Here is a 16,277-nt window from a genome sequence, read left to right as displayed (position 1 = left end):
GGTATGGCCGTTTCCCAGTCATGAGAATCCGTGAACAACGTCTCTGTGACAGCAACAATGTCCAAGTCTGCTTCCACCATTAGGGCCTGCAGGCCTGGGATTTTATTGCTCCAAATACGAGCATTTGTAATCATCATAGCTTTCCAATTTTTTCCCCTTGATTTGTTGTACTTCGTATGCAGCTTTTCTGCTATTTTGTGTTGATTGATTTTGTTGTTTTCTCCTCCCATGTCCTGTATTGCTTGAGGGTGACATGTTCATTTCATTGGCCATCTCCTGCCACCCCCATTCTTTAGTTTAAATGTGTGATAATATATGCTCTGAATTTCTAACTTAGCATCCTTCTTCCTGCTACAGACAAATGTAGGCCATCCTTACCATGTGGCCTTTTACTGCTCCAAACACGACCCCAGCCTGCAATGTATCCAAAACCATTTTCTGTGCACCAGGCTTTGAGTCAGGAATTGAAATTATTTATATGGCACAGCTAAGGCAGTAGTCTCTGCAGTGTGTTTTATCATCTTGCTTAGATTTTGGAAATCTTTTTGGACTTCATGGATACCATTTCTGTTGAGGTCATCGGTCCCCAGATGGATGATAACACTGACCTCAAAGTTCCTACTTTCTTCTTCAATGACTTGGACTATCTGGTTTGCATTTCTACTAGTTAAGGATCCTGGAAGGCATTTAACTCTCGTGTCACCATCAAAAAGTGCTCCCAAACTGCTTCCTCTAATGATCGAGACTCCCAGCAGAAGCAGCTTTCTTTTATGGCATTTGATTCTGTTGCAGGGCTTCTGGGTGCATTGGGTGACTTCACTTTTAGAAATCACTTCCATATCTATTCTCCAGTGCAGAAAAAGCCTTATATAGGGGTAACACTGGGGAGAGTGGGTGTCTCCTCATCACCGGCCTTATTCTGCCAGAGCCCACTTTTATACAATTGTTCCTGGGTTTTTGAAACCTGGATGACTGACATCTCTGTGGGAGTGGGGGTTGATGCACAAGATACTGTAAAGTTGGGGAAGGTGGGTGTCTGTTTAGGTGAGTGTCAGGTTAGGGAAACAGACGCTGGTTAACTGAGTGCCTATTTTCCTAACCTGACCACTAGCACTCTTTTTAAAAAAAAAAAAATGTTTTAAATCTTTTAAACTTTTCATTCCTCCGACTTAATATCGCCACGATATTAAGTCGGAGGATGTACAGTAAAGCATTACTATTTTCTGTTTTTCTGTACAACTTTTTGGGGTGCTCAAAAATTAATGCCTGCTCTGGGCAGACCTTAATTTCTGAGTGTAAAAATGTGCGGATTGGATGCCCTTTTTATTTTTGCATGCGGGGTGACTAATAGCCTCATCGACACGCATTTGCATGTGATGAGCGCTATTGGTTTCACGGTGCATTGGACGCGCTAATCCCCTTATAGAATAAGGAGCTATGGACGTGCGCTCAAAACGCGCGTCCGACCACGGATTAAACAGTGCGCTTGGCTGAGTGCACTGTTTTGCATCAGCCCCAATGCTGGAGTAGAGCTGATTGCAGCCAACTGCTTCTTGATGTAAGTGCATCAAGAAATGAAACCATTCACTGAGCTAACACATGGACTTCCTGTCACATTTTAAAGGGCCACTAACCAATATTCTGTTGGATATTTTCTCTCTCTCTTAGGCTCTGCCATATGTGGCTCTGTTGATTGTGATGCTGTTCTTCATCTATGCTGTGATCGGCATGCAGGTGAGGAGAACAGGCGCATGGGGAAAGGGGGGAAAAGAAAGGGATAAAGGTCCAGACAGTCTCTGCCCCTTGCTGGGACTTCTTTTCCAATCAAACTGTAAGGCCAAGACTTCTGGAAAAGCAGAGTCACAGCACTAATGTTTGTTACCAACCATTTGTGGCTTAGAAGAGAAAGTGGTGGCTGGGCACTGCATCTGAAGGAACGCTGCCTGAAAGAATGGGCGTGCAAAGCACAGTAGGGTATAGCGGGATCTGAGCCATGCCAGCCCACAGCAAGATATCAGGGGAGGTCCAGGAGGTGTAACGCTCCTGCTGTCCTACTCCACAGGTATTTGGAAAAATTGCAATGGTAGACGGGACCCAAATCAATCGGAACAACAACTTCCAGACGTTCCCGCAAGCGGTGCTCGTACTGTTCAGGTCTGTGCTTTTACTACCTAGCAGCAACACCTCTACCCCTGCCACTACAGCAATACCCCCTGCCACAGTGTCTCAAGCCCAGCACTCTTAATACACAGCAGGGAATAAAAAACCATTCCCAAGCGTTTATATCCCTTCTATCTAACTGTATCACACAGTGCAGTGAATAAAGACCATCCCCAGGCATTAATTTTCTATCCTTTCTGTCTCACTGTATCACACACTGCTGCGAATAAAGACCATCCCCAGATGTTTCTATCCCTTATAATACACTGCAGGGAATACAAACCATCCCCAGATGTTTCTATCCCTTCTAATACACAGCAGGGAATAAAAAACATTCCCAAGCGTTTATATCCCTTCTATCTAACTGTATCACACAGTGCAGTGAATAAAGACCATCCCCAGATGTTTCTATCCCTTCTAATACACTGCAGGGAATACAAACCATTTCCAGGCATTTCTATCCTTTCTGTCTCACTGTGTCACACACTGCAGGGGATAATGAACATCTCTTTCCCTGTCTCTTGCTTCACCTTTATTAATCTGTGTGGGGGGGATGGATGCCGTTACATGGATGGGTCCCGGAGCCTCTGAGAATTCCTCTCGTGCCAGTCCCCGCCTCGGCTGCTGGGTCAGCATTCTCCTCTCCTTGCAGGTGTGCGACGGGAGAGGCCTGGCAGGAGATCCTGCTGGCGTGCAGCTACGGGAAGCTGTGTGACCCTGAATCAGACTTCGTCCCAGGGGAGGAGTATACCTGCGGAGCTGGCTTTGCTTATTTCTACTTCATCAGTTTCTACATGCTCTGTGCCTTTCTGGTCAGTCTGCTTTTCCCATCTCCCCTTTCTTTTCCTGAGGGGCAGGTAGTGTAGGTAACGGGGGGGGGGGGACCTCAACATTCGAGCCAAGGTTACTAATGTGCTCCACTGGTATAGAAAATTCAGCCATCAAAGTGGGAAAACTCCACAATGGAACCACTGCAAAATAAAATCATATCCTCCCCAGCCATCTGATTGCTGTAAATTTCAGTTCTTGCTGGAGCCTCTGATGAAATGCAGTTAATGAGAGAGGTAAATCCAAAATTGGAGAAGAAGACAGTAAGAGATGATATACAACACTCAAAAGCCTCAGTTCATAATTATACAGCCCAAATTGTAGCCCAAATCAATTTTTGCTTGCCCACAGACCTCATAGCTAGCTTTCCCTTTGCAAGGTGCACAAGTACAAAGGGATCCAGGCACCTTGCATCTGCTTTTTCTGCATGTGGTGGCAAGGGGGCAGTTTGAAAATGAAACTGCCCCATGCCTGCTATTTATTATCATTTGTAAAGTGCTACCAGACATAGGCAGATGCCCAGAGGAGACAGTCCATGTTCTGGGGAGCTTACAGTCTAGTCGAGCCTGAGACCTGTTGTTTCCCTCCCCTGACTTCTCCTTGCCCTTGGATCAGCCTTTTTCTGCTCACAGGTGGTGCGGGGAAGGGGTGGGGTGGAGATCTAGCTGGCTGACTCCTTAGTTACAACGGGCTCTCTTCTCAAAGCCATTCCCCCCCCCCCCCCCCCCGCTGTCTGCAAATTGTTCCTCCCTGGATCTGCCTGACACCGTGCTCAGACTCCCGTAGCTCCTGCACGTTTAGCTGGACTGCGAGGAGGCATCCCCCAGAGATGGGTTCAGCTCGTAAATCGGATTCTCAAATCCATGCACACTACTTTTCATTGAACTTTCATCCGCACGAAAGGCAGGTGAAAAAGGCCTTAGCTATTTTACACCCAGGAGCAATTTTCAAAAGAAAAGTGTGCAAGCTTTTCCTTTAAAAATTAGGTAATAGCTACCCACCGACTTTGAATGAGGGAGGAAGATTGGAAAGTGACCCCTTAAAAGTGCAACTAGAGCTTATATCAGAAAGCTTTAGAGGTGCAAAGTGTTAACAAACCCCTCCCCCCCAAATTCTCAAATACAAATCTCCAGGATAGTTGCCCAGAACTGCATGTGAATAATATCTCCCAAGGCTGAAAATGAACCTCACGTGATCCGATAATGTCCTGAAGCGCAGCTCACGCATACGATTTCCGCAGCACAAAACTGCTTCTCTGCTTGCATCCTGGGCCCGGCCCGGCAGGGGTTGTGTCTGGGATGCCCAGTTAAAGGAATGCAGCTCACATCTCTGCCTTTCCTCAGATTATTAACCTCTTTGTGGCGGTCATCATGGACAACTTTGACTATCTGACCCGCGACTGGTCCATTTTGGGCCCTCATCACCTGGACGAATTCAAAAGAATTTGGGCAGAATATGACCCGGAGGCCAAGTAAGTGAGAAGCTCTGTTTCACTTATATTACTGATTCCATCTGGTCCCCAGCAGATGCCTGTAATGTGCAATCGCTCTGCACCTCTGACCTGAGGCGACAGGTTCCTCCAGAGCCAGCAACCTTTTGGCCAACTGTGAGAGTGCTGCCAGGCTCTCCCTCTTCCCCCCCCACAGTGGCAGTGAGTCTTACTGTAGTTTCTTCCCTAGTAATTCCCGCAGGTGCCCGGGTCAGGAATAAAACTCTGGTTGCTAGCTTGACAATAAAATGAACTAATCCTTAGATCATCAGCCATGTCTACAAAGTGTTGTGTGGCCAACTAACTTCCTTTGATTCCTTGACTTATAGCCTGACTGAGAGTCTGCTCTCTGCCTTTTCTGACCGTTGCAGCCTTAAACTGAGGTCCCATGAACCTCCTTTGGGGGCCACTAGTGTTCTGTCCCCTTAAGCCTCCCCCCTTTACCTCCCTTGTCCGTCCTGGTGTCACAGTGGCAATTCACCAACCAAGGAGGAATAGTCTAGTGGTTAGAGCAGCGGGCTGAGATTCAGGGAAGGATTCCCCAGCCGTCCTCGTGACCTTGAGCAGGTCACTTCACCCTCCATTGCCTCAGGTACAAACTTACATTGCAAGCCCTCTGGGGATAGGAAATGCTTGAATGTAGGCTGAATAGAAATAAAATAAATAAGGAACATAGCCCACGAGAGGGAGCAGCTGACCTGGCCATTAGGTGTTGCATTGGCTCCTAGGGGCCATAAGCACTGCCCCCTCAGGAGGAGGAGTGTGGCCTGAGAACTGAATCGGAGCTTCGTCCACAGCCTCTGGGCCACGGGGCTGCTTGCACACCCTCTGAAGGTTACGGGTTTCGTTAGTATCTCATTCTAGTGGTGGCCACTAATCCTTTGCCACAAGGTAAGCCCTGAGATCTTTTCTTTTTTGGACACATCTGTAAGACATCTGTCCATTAATGCCTGCAGGGGAAGAATCAAACATTTGGATGTGGTGACCTTGCTGCGGCGCATCCAGCCACCGCTTGGGTTTGGAAAGTTTTGTCCGCACCGAGTAGCTTGTAAGGTAAAACCATGGCTTGGCTGCAGAAGTGACTGCCTCTCCCATAGCCCTTCCCTCCTCCCACATCCCTTCCTCTCCCATAGCCCTCATCTCCTGTCCCTTCTTATCCATGCCCTCTCACGCCTACCTCTCCTCTCCCACACCCCTCATCTCCTATCCCTTCTTATCCATGCCCCCTCACGCCTACCTCTCCTCTCCCACACCCCTCATCTCCATTTCCCTTCTTATCCATGCCCCCTCACGCCTACCTCTCCTCCACCACACCCCTCATCTCCTATCCCTTCTTATCCATGCCCCCTCACGCCTACCTCTCCTCGCCCACACCCCTCATCTCCATTTCCCTTCTTATCCATGCCCCCTCACGCCTACCTCTCCTCTCTCACACCCCTCATCTCCTATCCCTTCTTATCCATGCCCCCTCACGTCTACCTCTCCTCTCCCACACCCCTCATCTCCATTTCCCTTCTTATCCATGCCCCCTCACGCCTACCTCTCCTCTCTCACACCCCTCATCTCCTATCCCTTCTTATCCATGCCCCCTCACGTCTACCTCTCCTCTCCCACACCCCTCATCTCCATTTCCCTTCTTATCCATGCCCCCTCACGCCTACCTCTCCTCCACCACACCCTTCCACGAGTAGAGAGGTTTGTTAAAGATTTTGCCAGACTCCAGCCTGAAGTCTGTTTCTCTGGCTACCTTTGACTGCTCAGTACCACAGGGAGGATTATTATAGGAACCCCAGCTCTCGCTGTCCTCAAATCTGATGGCTTCTGTTGGTGTTTTGCAGCGTCTGGTTAGCATGAACATGCCCCTGAATAGCGATGGTACGGTCACCTTCAATGCAACCCTCTTTGCCCTCGTCCGAACTGCTCTCAAGATCAAGACTGAAGGTAAGACCTCCCCTGCTCCCCCGCCCTTCTCTTTTTCTTGCGAGTGCCTGTCCATGGTCCCTAACCTCCTGCCCTTTCCTCTTCCCTGTGAGTGCCTGTCCATGGTCCCTAACCTCCTGCCCTTTCCTCTTCCCTGTGAGTGCCTGTCCATGATCCCTAACCTCCTGCCCTTTCCTCTTCCTTGTGAGTGCCTGTCCATGATCCATAACCTCCTGCCCTTCCCTGTGAGTTCCTGTCCATGGTCCCTAACCTCCTCGCTCTTTTCTCCCTGCGAGTGCCTGCGTTTTGCATGGACTGTGCCTCAGGAGGGAAGGGAATCTCCGCTGAGGCAAACAGCAGAAGAGTCACCAGGTAGACAGGGCTCATTGCAGAGGTCCCTGGAAGGATCAGAGATGCAGCTATTTTGGCTGAGGCAAGCAGTACGAATCAAGTGGCTTCCAAAGGACCTAGGGACTTCCCCCACCCCCCTATCTCCTATGGTCCAAGCTGCAGCAGAGGATCAGGATCAGGGGGGGAGAGTCTGATGGCAGCGTGCAGGCTGAGGATTCCGCAGAGATGGAAAATTTCTCAGCAGATTTTTTTCTGCTCCTTCACAAGGCCTATTTGGCAAGGAAGGGGACAGGGAGGAAGCGGCCCCTGGACCAGAAGCTGCGGTGCTCCTTTAAGAGAGCGAAGATGGCTTCAGCAGCGGGGTTTGAAAGCTTGGGGTCTGGGGGCTTACTCAGATGTCTGGGTCTGGGGCATGCTGCAGTTCAGGATGAGAAAGACTCTGATAAACTGCAGGAGGATCTGGTGGATGATCCAGGGGATATTGCTCCAGTGGATGGTGGTCCACATGGGGATCCGGATGCTGATCCTGATGCCGATCTGGACACAGACAAGGATGCCCAGGATCCAAATGAAATGCTGGTGGAGGAAGGAGATGACCTGAGGGTTGTCCGATTGTTCAGGAAGGAGGAGTTGCGGCCTCTTATTCCGCAGGTCCTTGAGGAGTTAGGAATTAAGGTCGCCCAAGAGGAGTCAGATAATGAAGGGGTGCACCCAGTTCTAAATGTACAGCGTGGACCTCCTAGGGCTTTTCCAGAGCCCAAAAAGGTGAAGAAGTTAGTGGGTCTCAGGGTCGGTAGGGTGATGGCTAAATTATACCTGTTGACAGAAGAGACCATGGTACATCTTGCAATAGATGGCCCTCTCAGGTTGGCTCATCTACAAGGGTTGCTTTGGCAAGGACCCATCTTTTCGGATCAGGTGGATCACTTTTGTCTTGCAGCTTGGCTTTTAAGAGACGATGCTTGCAGCTGAAAGGACATTCTGAGCCAGTTATTACCACCTTACTGCAGACTAGGAGGCCTACTACTTTCCTAGTGTATTCCAGGATGTGGAAGGTATTTGAGTCCTGGTATTGGGAGGAAGGTCTGGATCTGTTACAGGTGGACCTCCCTCACATCTTGGCATTTTTGTAATGGGGTTTGTCAAAGGGCCTGGCCTATAATTCGCTTCGGGTTCAGATGGCAGTCTTGAGATGCCTTAAAGGCAGGTTGCGGGAGAGGTCTTTGGCCTCTCATCTGGATCTTGTTCGCTTTCTGAAGGGGGTCAATCATTTGCGACCTCCACTTTGGAAGTTGTGTCCAGAATGGAACCTTAACTTGCTTCAACAGGTGCTGTATGATTCTCCTTTTGAGCCTTTGCGAGGGGCATCAGTAAAGGGTCTCACCTTGAAGACAGTTTTTCTGGTGGCAATTTGTTCAGCCAGACAGATTTCGGAGCTTCAGGTCCTGTCATGTAGAGATCCTTTCTTAAAGATTGTGGATGATGGTGTGACGCTGCGTACGGTTCCCTCCTTTTTACCGAAGGTAGTTTCCTCTCTCCATGTGAATCTGATGGTGGAGCTTCCCACTTTTCTGAATTGGTCGCGGGAGACACCACCGGCAAGAGAACTTCATTTGTTGGATGTTCATCAGATTCTGTTGTGGTATCTTAAGATCACAAACAGTTTTTGTCGCTCGGATCATCTCTTTGTTCTGTTCAGTGGAGTGAAGAATGTATGTCAGGCCTCTAAAGCCACGATCTCTCGCTGGTTACAGGAGACATTTTTTTTCTGCCTATCTTTGAAAAGGATGTGCGGCTCCAGTAGGTTTACGAGCGCATTCTACTAGGGCACAAGCTGCCTCCTGGGTGGAGTGTCAGTTGGTGTCACCTCAGGAGATCTGTAGAGCTGCAACATGGTCTATGCTTCACACTTTCACCAGACATTACTGACTGGATGTTCAGGCACAGGAGGACGCGACGTTTGGTGAGTGTCTTGAGAGTGAGTCTTTTGGGATCCCACCCAGAGTAGGGGAGTTTGGGTACATCCCAATTGTCTGGACTGATCTGGGGTATGAACAGGAAAGGAAAATTGGTTCTTACCTGCTAATTTTCATTTCTAGAATACCCCAGATCAGTCCAGAGACCTGTCCACTTAGTTCTGGAAGACTGTTGCAGCTGTGATTAGAATTGAATTCAGATCTTTTTGTATGTATATATGTTGAACCGAGTGAGCTAGTTGGTTTTCAGTTCCTTATTCGGGTGTGAAGGCTCCAATTCAAGGGACTCCAACCCTGGGTTCTCTGTTTGCCCTAGAAGGGAAAGTTTGATTGAGTTGGAGAGTTTTTTTCTCTACATTGGCTTGGGTACAGGTCAATGCTGAGGGACTACAGGTGGCACTCTCTGTTATGTAGCAGTGCCTGAAAAGTTTTTATTCTCTGCCTCCATCTGTTGGTAGGGATGCAAAACCCACTTGTCTGGACTGATCTGTGGTATTCCAGGAACAAAAACGAACAGGTAAGAACCAATTTTCCTATATCTCTCACAACATATCCTGGTTCTGAGTTTTGAATATCAGTGGCCCTTAGCTGATTATTTTACACATAGGGGACTTTACGTATGATCCTTCATTGGTTGGGATTCAAGGTACAACCACTGCTTTGCCAATGTGCCTCCCAATGGAGAGGTGGTAGGGGGAGGGAAAATCAATTATTGAATTCAAGAAGCCATGAGACAAACACAGAGAGCACAGGGCAGCAAGGTTAAAGTCGCATCTATGGTGCTGACAGTGGGGAGGGAAAATGAGCAGACTGCAGGTTTCCTGAACATTTCTAACTTTCTGATGACCTCTCAATACAGTGGTGCTCAGACTGGTCCCTGGATGCTCCCACCACAACTAGTCGGATTTTCAGGAAATCCCAAACAAATCTGCACGAGAGTCATTTACATGCACTGGTCGCAAAGCGTGCAGTTATGGTTTATTCCACATGATGAATCGCTCTGTCTTACAAGGTGTATTTCAAAGCGATGTAAATCTCAAGCATATTTATTAGAGAGAGGCTGAAAACCTGACTGGCTATGAGGGGGCCGGAGGACCTGTTTGAGCACCATTGCTTTAATAGCTGGAAAAATAGCTTATTTGTGCTTCTGAAATAACCCCCCAAAGAGACTGTCCCCGCAGCCTCACTCAGTACCACAGACATCACTTGAAACCAGTTCATAAGGCTAAAAATACAAAAAAAAAAGGTCTGTGGCCCTGCTGGGCTTCTATTCAACGCGCCCAGTGTCATGATCTGGATCGGCACAAGGATGAAGGCAGCATAGCCGGGCACACCTAACCGATTTAAGAATCCCCTAGCATGAAAGTTCCCTGCTCTGGCTAAATTTCAATAAGTGCTCAGCAGAGGTGGTTTGTGCATTTGCAGGTAATTTTGAGCAGGCCAATGAGGAGCTGAGGGCCATTATCAAGAAAATCTGGAAGCGAACCAGCATGAAGCTGCTGGACCAAGTCATTCCTCCGATTGGAGGTGAGTATTCCCCTAATGCTAGTCTTCCAATCAGGGCCGAGTATTCCCTTTACATCATTTCTCCAATCAGGGCTGAGTATTCACTTAATGTCACTGCTCCAGTCGAGAGTATTCCTATTGTCTGATGTCTTCAGATCATCAGTGAACACATCGTGATCTTTGTAATGTTTTTTTCTCTGTGCAGTAAGTGAATGTGAAACAATAAGTGTGCACTGGGATTTGTGGACTGAGAACTACATTGGGACCAAGCACTATAAAGATAATAACAGATGTCCTTAATGGGGAGGTGAAAAAAAACACACACACAGAATATGCATATTCTCTTTGCTAGCAAATCTTTCCTTAGTAAAATGATGTCCTTATTATACAGTCCCCTGATTAGATGAGCTCTCCTGATTTCTCTTTCTGACTCTCGGTCCCGAGAAGTGCCTCGCTGCCTGTTCAGATTATCTGAAATCATACTCTGGAGCCTTAGCATACTGGGGTTGGCAGTCCTGTAATGACTGCGTTCTGCTTTATTCCCCAGATGACGAAGTCACTGTGGGCAAGTTCTACGCCACCTTCCTCATCCAGGAGCATTTCAGAAAGTTCAAGAAGCGTCAGGAGGAGTACTATGGTTACCGACCCAAGAAGAATGCAGTCGAAATCCAGGCACGTGTAAAAAGAAAATCCCACCTGCACCCACCTGCTTATCCCAGGAGAGGAGTGCGATCCCTAAAGCTGAGTGGGGTGCACGTGCAGGAGGCTGGGGAGAAGGGGAAAGTTACCTTCAAGATAAGGAGAATACGGTGCAGCAATGCACTTCTCCTAGAGTGAGGTGCCCATGGAACAGATCCTCCAAGGGTCTTTACAGTGGCGCAGTGGATTTTGTAAACACCCCGTGTGGCTGGCTGCTTGCATTCAACCCCCCTGATATCTCCCGCATTCTGGGGGATAAGGGAATGTCCTCTATACCAGTGTTTCTTAACCTTTTATTCCATATCTTCCATAAAATGTGTCCAGTGCAGGTTCCATAATACATTCATAAAATTCTTAAAACATAAACTTAAAGCAAACCAATAAAACATCAGCGATTTTATTTTTTATGGTTTTGACAGTTGTTTGGTTTTTGATTGTAAATATTACTACCCTTATTAAAAGGATTGGGGGTAACTGCACAGACTACCCTTAAGAGAAACTGTGGTAGATATTACCATAGGAAGCTTGCTGGGCAGACTGGATGGGCCATTTGGTCCTTTTCTATGTTACTATATGTAAGTTCTTTCCTCATCCCTTTAATTTTCTGTATTTGACTCTCTTTTGGTCTGTTTTCATCTATAACAGTTACCAGTGCATAATCTCTTCCGATGGTCTCTAATACACAGGCTGGCCTGCGTAGCATTGAAGAAGAGGCAGCACCAGAGATCCACCGGGCAATCTCTGGAGACCTGACGGCAGAGGAGGAGCTGGAGAAAGCCATGCAGGCAGCCGCAGAGGAGGGAATCTATAGAGTGAGTACGGAGCCCTCTGTGCATCCTGAAGCTGCAGCGACAACCTAATCAGTTCGAGGAGAAAACACATCAGAAAATTCCTTCCAGACCGCCTCCTGATCCTTGCACCCAGAATGTAGTGGCTGGTTGCCATCTCTGTGCCTTTAGACAGCAAGCCGGACCACTACACTATAAAGAAAAAGATGAGTAGGTAGGATCTGAGTAAATAATCTGAAGGAGAGTGCCTCCTGCCGTGTGATGCCTCTCCTAGCACTGCCCTGCAGTGTCAGCACTGGAAGGGCAGCATCCTCAGCAGCGCAGCCCCCTCCCCTAGCACTGCTCCCCCACGTGTCAGCAGGGACTCTCAGTCCGGGGCCTCCTTCCGCGGCCTCGCCTGTGGACCGATGAAAGCGGAACCTTCAAGAAGGAGTCAAGGCCACCTCTGACATGTTTTGTCTCCGTTTCAGAGGACGGGTGGCTTGTTCGGCCACGTAGACAACTTCCAGCTAGAGCATCACACCCCCCTGCAGCCCCACATCACCAGCCAGAGACCCCTGCGTTTTTCGGAAGCCGGAAGCGAGGACCTGGACTCCCCCGTTTTCTTGCCCAATGTCGAGTTTTTTCCCCCCGAGGAAAACAGAAATGTGAATAATGCCAACAACAATGCCATATCAAGGTAGGCCCAAGTGTGTGCGTACGTGCAGGTATCCGTGGACGTGTGTAGCTGTGTGAGAGTGTGCGTAGGGGTGTAGCTGTGACTGTACGCATGCGATTGTGTGGTACACGTGTGCGGAAAAGACAGCGTAGGTGTGCAGCTCTGTACAGCTGTGATTGTGCTCGGCAGATGTGTAGCTGTGAGAGAGAGCACGCGTGTTTCTGACGGGACGGTGAGAGAAGAGGAGGAACAAAGATTTGGAGAGTGCAGTGGGAGGTTTGAATGTAAACGTTGTATTGTGAGAGCCGGCATTTCCTGATATTCCTCCGAATGCTAATCCTCTTCCTGCTTTAGTGCCTGCTCTGGGATCCCTTTTAGAGTCTTCAGGAATTTTCCCGTATCCAGATAAAACATGGTGATAGGGTTAAAAGAAGGCTTGCTGCGTGTGAGCAGTCTCTGAAATGACTAAACTTGTACATACGAATTCCACATAACGTTACGTAGATTTTTTTTGAAAGAGAGATTGTGTCAGACTTCAATGCTAGATGCAGCTTTTGCCCACAGTGGGTTTCAAACTGTAGTCATATAATGCATTGGCCTTTCCATCATTTACAATCTTTCTCTATTTTTGTAATGAAAAACTTTAAAAAAAACATTTTTTTTGTGAACCACACTTTTTAAATTTTTTTTTTTATTAAAAGAACTTAATCTTTTAAGGCGTCAAGAAGAAACCTTATGTTCTCAAGACAACCCTGACATCACTGATGTTTCAGTACAACTGTGCCTGCCTCAGGGGAACATCATAAGGACTTCAAAACTGTAAACCCTCCCCGTCATGGGCTGATACAACAACTTGAAAATGGTGCCATTGTAACAGTTTAAAGCCAATTGCGGGCAAAAGACTGCAGATTGCATCTAGAACTGAAGTCTGACACAATCCCTCTTTCAAAAAAATTAATATAATGTTCCCTGTACGTACCCGGATCAGTCCAGATTGCTGGTTTTGCCTCCCTTCCAGCAGTCTGGACTGATCCGTGGTACTACAGGAACGAAAATTAGCAGGTGAGAACCAATTTTCCTTTATGTGGAATTCTTATATACCTTTGTGGGATTTCATATCATTCACCTCTTTTGTTGTGGACATTTAGTGCGAGATGGGTGTCCTGGGCTGGAGATTGTGATGACTAAAATTGTGCCGTTTATTTGGGCTAGGGATGCCAATCAGTTACGGTGGTTGTGTCTTAAGCCACTGGAGCGTGGCCCTTCTCAGTCTTAGTATGACAGTATTATAGCTCCATGATAGCCCTGGGTAGAGGCGTGCTTGGACTGAGGAGCTGTGACTTTTCATTGCAGGATTGTCTTTGAAGAAGAGCTGAGAAGCCAGGCCACACCAGTGATGGCTACCACAGCGGGTGCCTCTCCTAGTAAGTCCCAGCATCACGCTGGAGCAGGCCACGTCCTCATGTGCAATGCATGGGTTTTATGCAGGAGACATGGGGAGAGGAAGAAGTGCAGCGGCGGATTCCCGATGACGACCGGCCCGGGTGTTCGCCGCCCAGGACACATCACGTGGTCTGCCGAGCGCGGCTCTGTCACTGCCGCTCACGGCAGACCACGTGACTGGAGCGACCGGCCCACCGGGGGATGACCGATCCCCCGATAGGCCAACCCGCCCCTGAAGAAGTGCTATGAGTTATCTCGGAAAGGGGTGGTGGGACATCTGTCTACACTAGTGTGGTCTACAGACCTCTAATTTGGTGGAAGACATCCAAAAAGTAGAAATGACGTATGGGGGGGGGGGGGGGGGAGATTTTAACCTGTTGGATGTGCATTGGAGTATTCCATCAGCAGACTCAGTGAGAAATAGAGAGAGCCTCGATTCACTGGGGGCTATCCTCAGACAAAGGATGATACCGGAGCTGGTACTTACGAATGGAAAAAGCGTCTCTAATATCCGGGTATGCTTTGATATAACAGCCAATGCGGAAAAGACATAGAGTGCAGAAATACCATTTTTGGAAAATGCGGAAATATTTTAATGAGGTGCAAGCAGGATGAGAGTTGCTGGATGAAAAACAACAGTGAGCTAAACTAAAAAAAAAACAAAACCTGCAGTAAGGGCAGCAGATCTTTATGTCAGAAAAGTAAATCAAAGTAAGAGGAAGAAGAAACCACCATGGTTTTCCAGTATGTGGCGGAGAAAGTAGGGGCAAAATGAAAACACAGGAAAGAATATCTGGGAAAGCTTAAAGAGCCAGGGAAAGCAGTCAGGATGGTAAAAATGCGAATGGAAGATAGCAAACAAGGTAAAGCGAAATGACAAGACTAGTTTCAGTGAAAGGAGAAAGGGCAGAGGTGCAATTGTTAGATTCTGAGGAAATGATAAGGAAAAAATCTGAAATGCTATGGAAATGTTGTTTATTTATTTTTTATATTACTTATTATATTACTTTATGATACTCTTAGTGAGGAACAACATTCAGGATTCACTAAAGAAAGGATTGGAGAAAGATCACTGATTTTAGCAAGGGTACATCTGAGAGTGGGATAGATACAGTGACTTGACGAAGGTCACACAAAGAGACAGAAGCAGAACTGACACTCACCTTTGCATTGTAATCACCACACCATTCCCCTCGTTATAGGCAGAAAAGCTTTATATGGCATAGTAAGTAGCGATGCAGGGACAGTACCGACCCTTCCTCTTCTTCTCCCAATGTACCTTGAACTGGTCCGTTCCTTCTTCCGCTTCTCAGGTTATGCCTGCTCATTGAGCTTGGACAAGGTAACGAGAAGAATGGGCAGAAAGAGAACCACCAGTGACAGCAGCACTCCGAGCCCAAGGCTGCAGGTAAACCTCAAGTCCATCTCAATGTTCTCCTCATCCGGTCCTTGTTCTCATAGAGCATAGAACACAGGGCGAGACATCGTTCTTTCTTCATGCAATGTGCACTGCTCTGCTACTCTCCGCCTACTTATTAAAGAGATGGTGATGAAAAGAACAGAAATGCCAGAGCAGTGTACACTACACCGATAACACTGAAAAGGAATTGATTTACACAAAAGCACACTGCACTAATAACACTGATAACGGTGTATACTGCACTAATAACACTAACAAGGCACTGATTTACCAAAAGAGCACACACTGCACTAATAACATGGAAAAGCAGCTGATTTACCAAAGGAGTGCAAGCTGCACCAAGAACCCTGATAAAGGAGCAAACATTATACCAATATCACTAAAAAGGGGATAATTTAGCAACGAAACGCACACTGCAGCGATATCACTGAAAAGGGGATAATTTAGCAACGAAACGTGCACTGCAGCGATATCACTGAAAAGGGGATACTTTAGCAAAGAAACGCGCGCTGTAGCGATACCACTGAAAAGGGGATAATTTAGCAAAGAAACACGCGCTGCAGCGATATCACTGAAAAGGGGATAATTTAGCAACGAAACGCGCACTGCAGCGATATCACTGAAAAGGGGATACTTTAGCAAAGAAACGCGCACTGCAGCGATATCACTGAAAAGGGGATACTTTAGCAAAGAAACGCGCACTGCAGCGATATCACTGAAAAGGGGATACTTTAGCAAGGAAACGCGCACTGCAGCGATATCACTGAAAAGGGGGTAATTTAGCAACGAAACGCACACTGCAGCGATATCACTGAAAAGGGGATAATTTAGCAACGAAACGTGCACTGCAGCGATATCACTGAAAAGGGGATACTTTAGCAAAGAAACGCGCGCTGTAGCGATACCACTGAAAAGGGGATAATTTAGCAAAGAAATGCGCGCTGCAGCGATATCACTGAAAAGGGGATAATTTAGCAACGAAACGCGCACTGCAGCGATATCACTGAAAAGGGGATACTTTAGCAAAGAAACGCGCACT

The 16,277-nt window shown here is 47.5% G+C and overlaps 1 protein-coding gene across 1 annotated transcript in view; it reads left to right on the top strand.

Annotated features, from left to right (window-relative positions):
* CACNA1S (calcium voltage-gated channel subunit alpha1 S) overlaps positions 1-16,277 on the top strand; it is a 73,584-nt gene that overhangs the window by 54,155 nt on the left and 3,152 nt on the right. Inside the window, exons 31-42 of the mRNA XM_029572973.1 lie at positions 1,669-1,734; positions 2,063-2,154; positions 2,813-2,972; positions 4,332-4,459; positions 5,434-5,530; positions 6,316-6,418; positions 10,150-10,251; positions 10,778-10,902; positions 11,616-11,741; positions 12,188-12,396; positions 13,729-13,799; positions 15,132-15,226. Coding sequence (XP_029428833.1) covers positions 1,669-1,734; positions 2,063-2,154; positions 2,813-2,972; positions 4,332-4,459; positions 5,434-5,530; positions 6,316-6,418; positions 10,150-10,251; positions 10,778-10,902; positions 11,616-11,741; positions 12,188-12,396; positions 13,729-13,799; positions 15,132-15,226 — 1,374 coding nt within the window. The remainder of the gene's footprint in view (positions 1-1,668; positions 1,735-2,062; positions 2,155-2,812; positions 2,973-4,331; positions 4,460-5,433; positions 5,531-6,315; positions 6,419-10,149; positions 10,252-10,777; positions 10,903-11,615; positions 11,742-12,187; positions 12,397-13,728; positions 13,800-15,131; positions 15,227-16,277) is intronic.

Source organism: Rhinatrema bivittatum, chromosome 12, assembly GCF_901001135.1.
Source record: "Rhinatrema bivittatum chromosome 12, aRhiBiv1.1, whole genome shotgun sequence".
NCBI lineage: Eukaryota > Metazoa > Chordata > Amphibia > Gymnophiona > Rhinatrematidae > Rhinatrema > Rhinatrema bivittatum.
The sequence above is the reverse complement of the archived record's forward strand: the minus strand, read 5'-3'. Positions and strand labels throughout refer to the sequence as shown.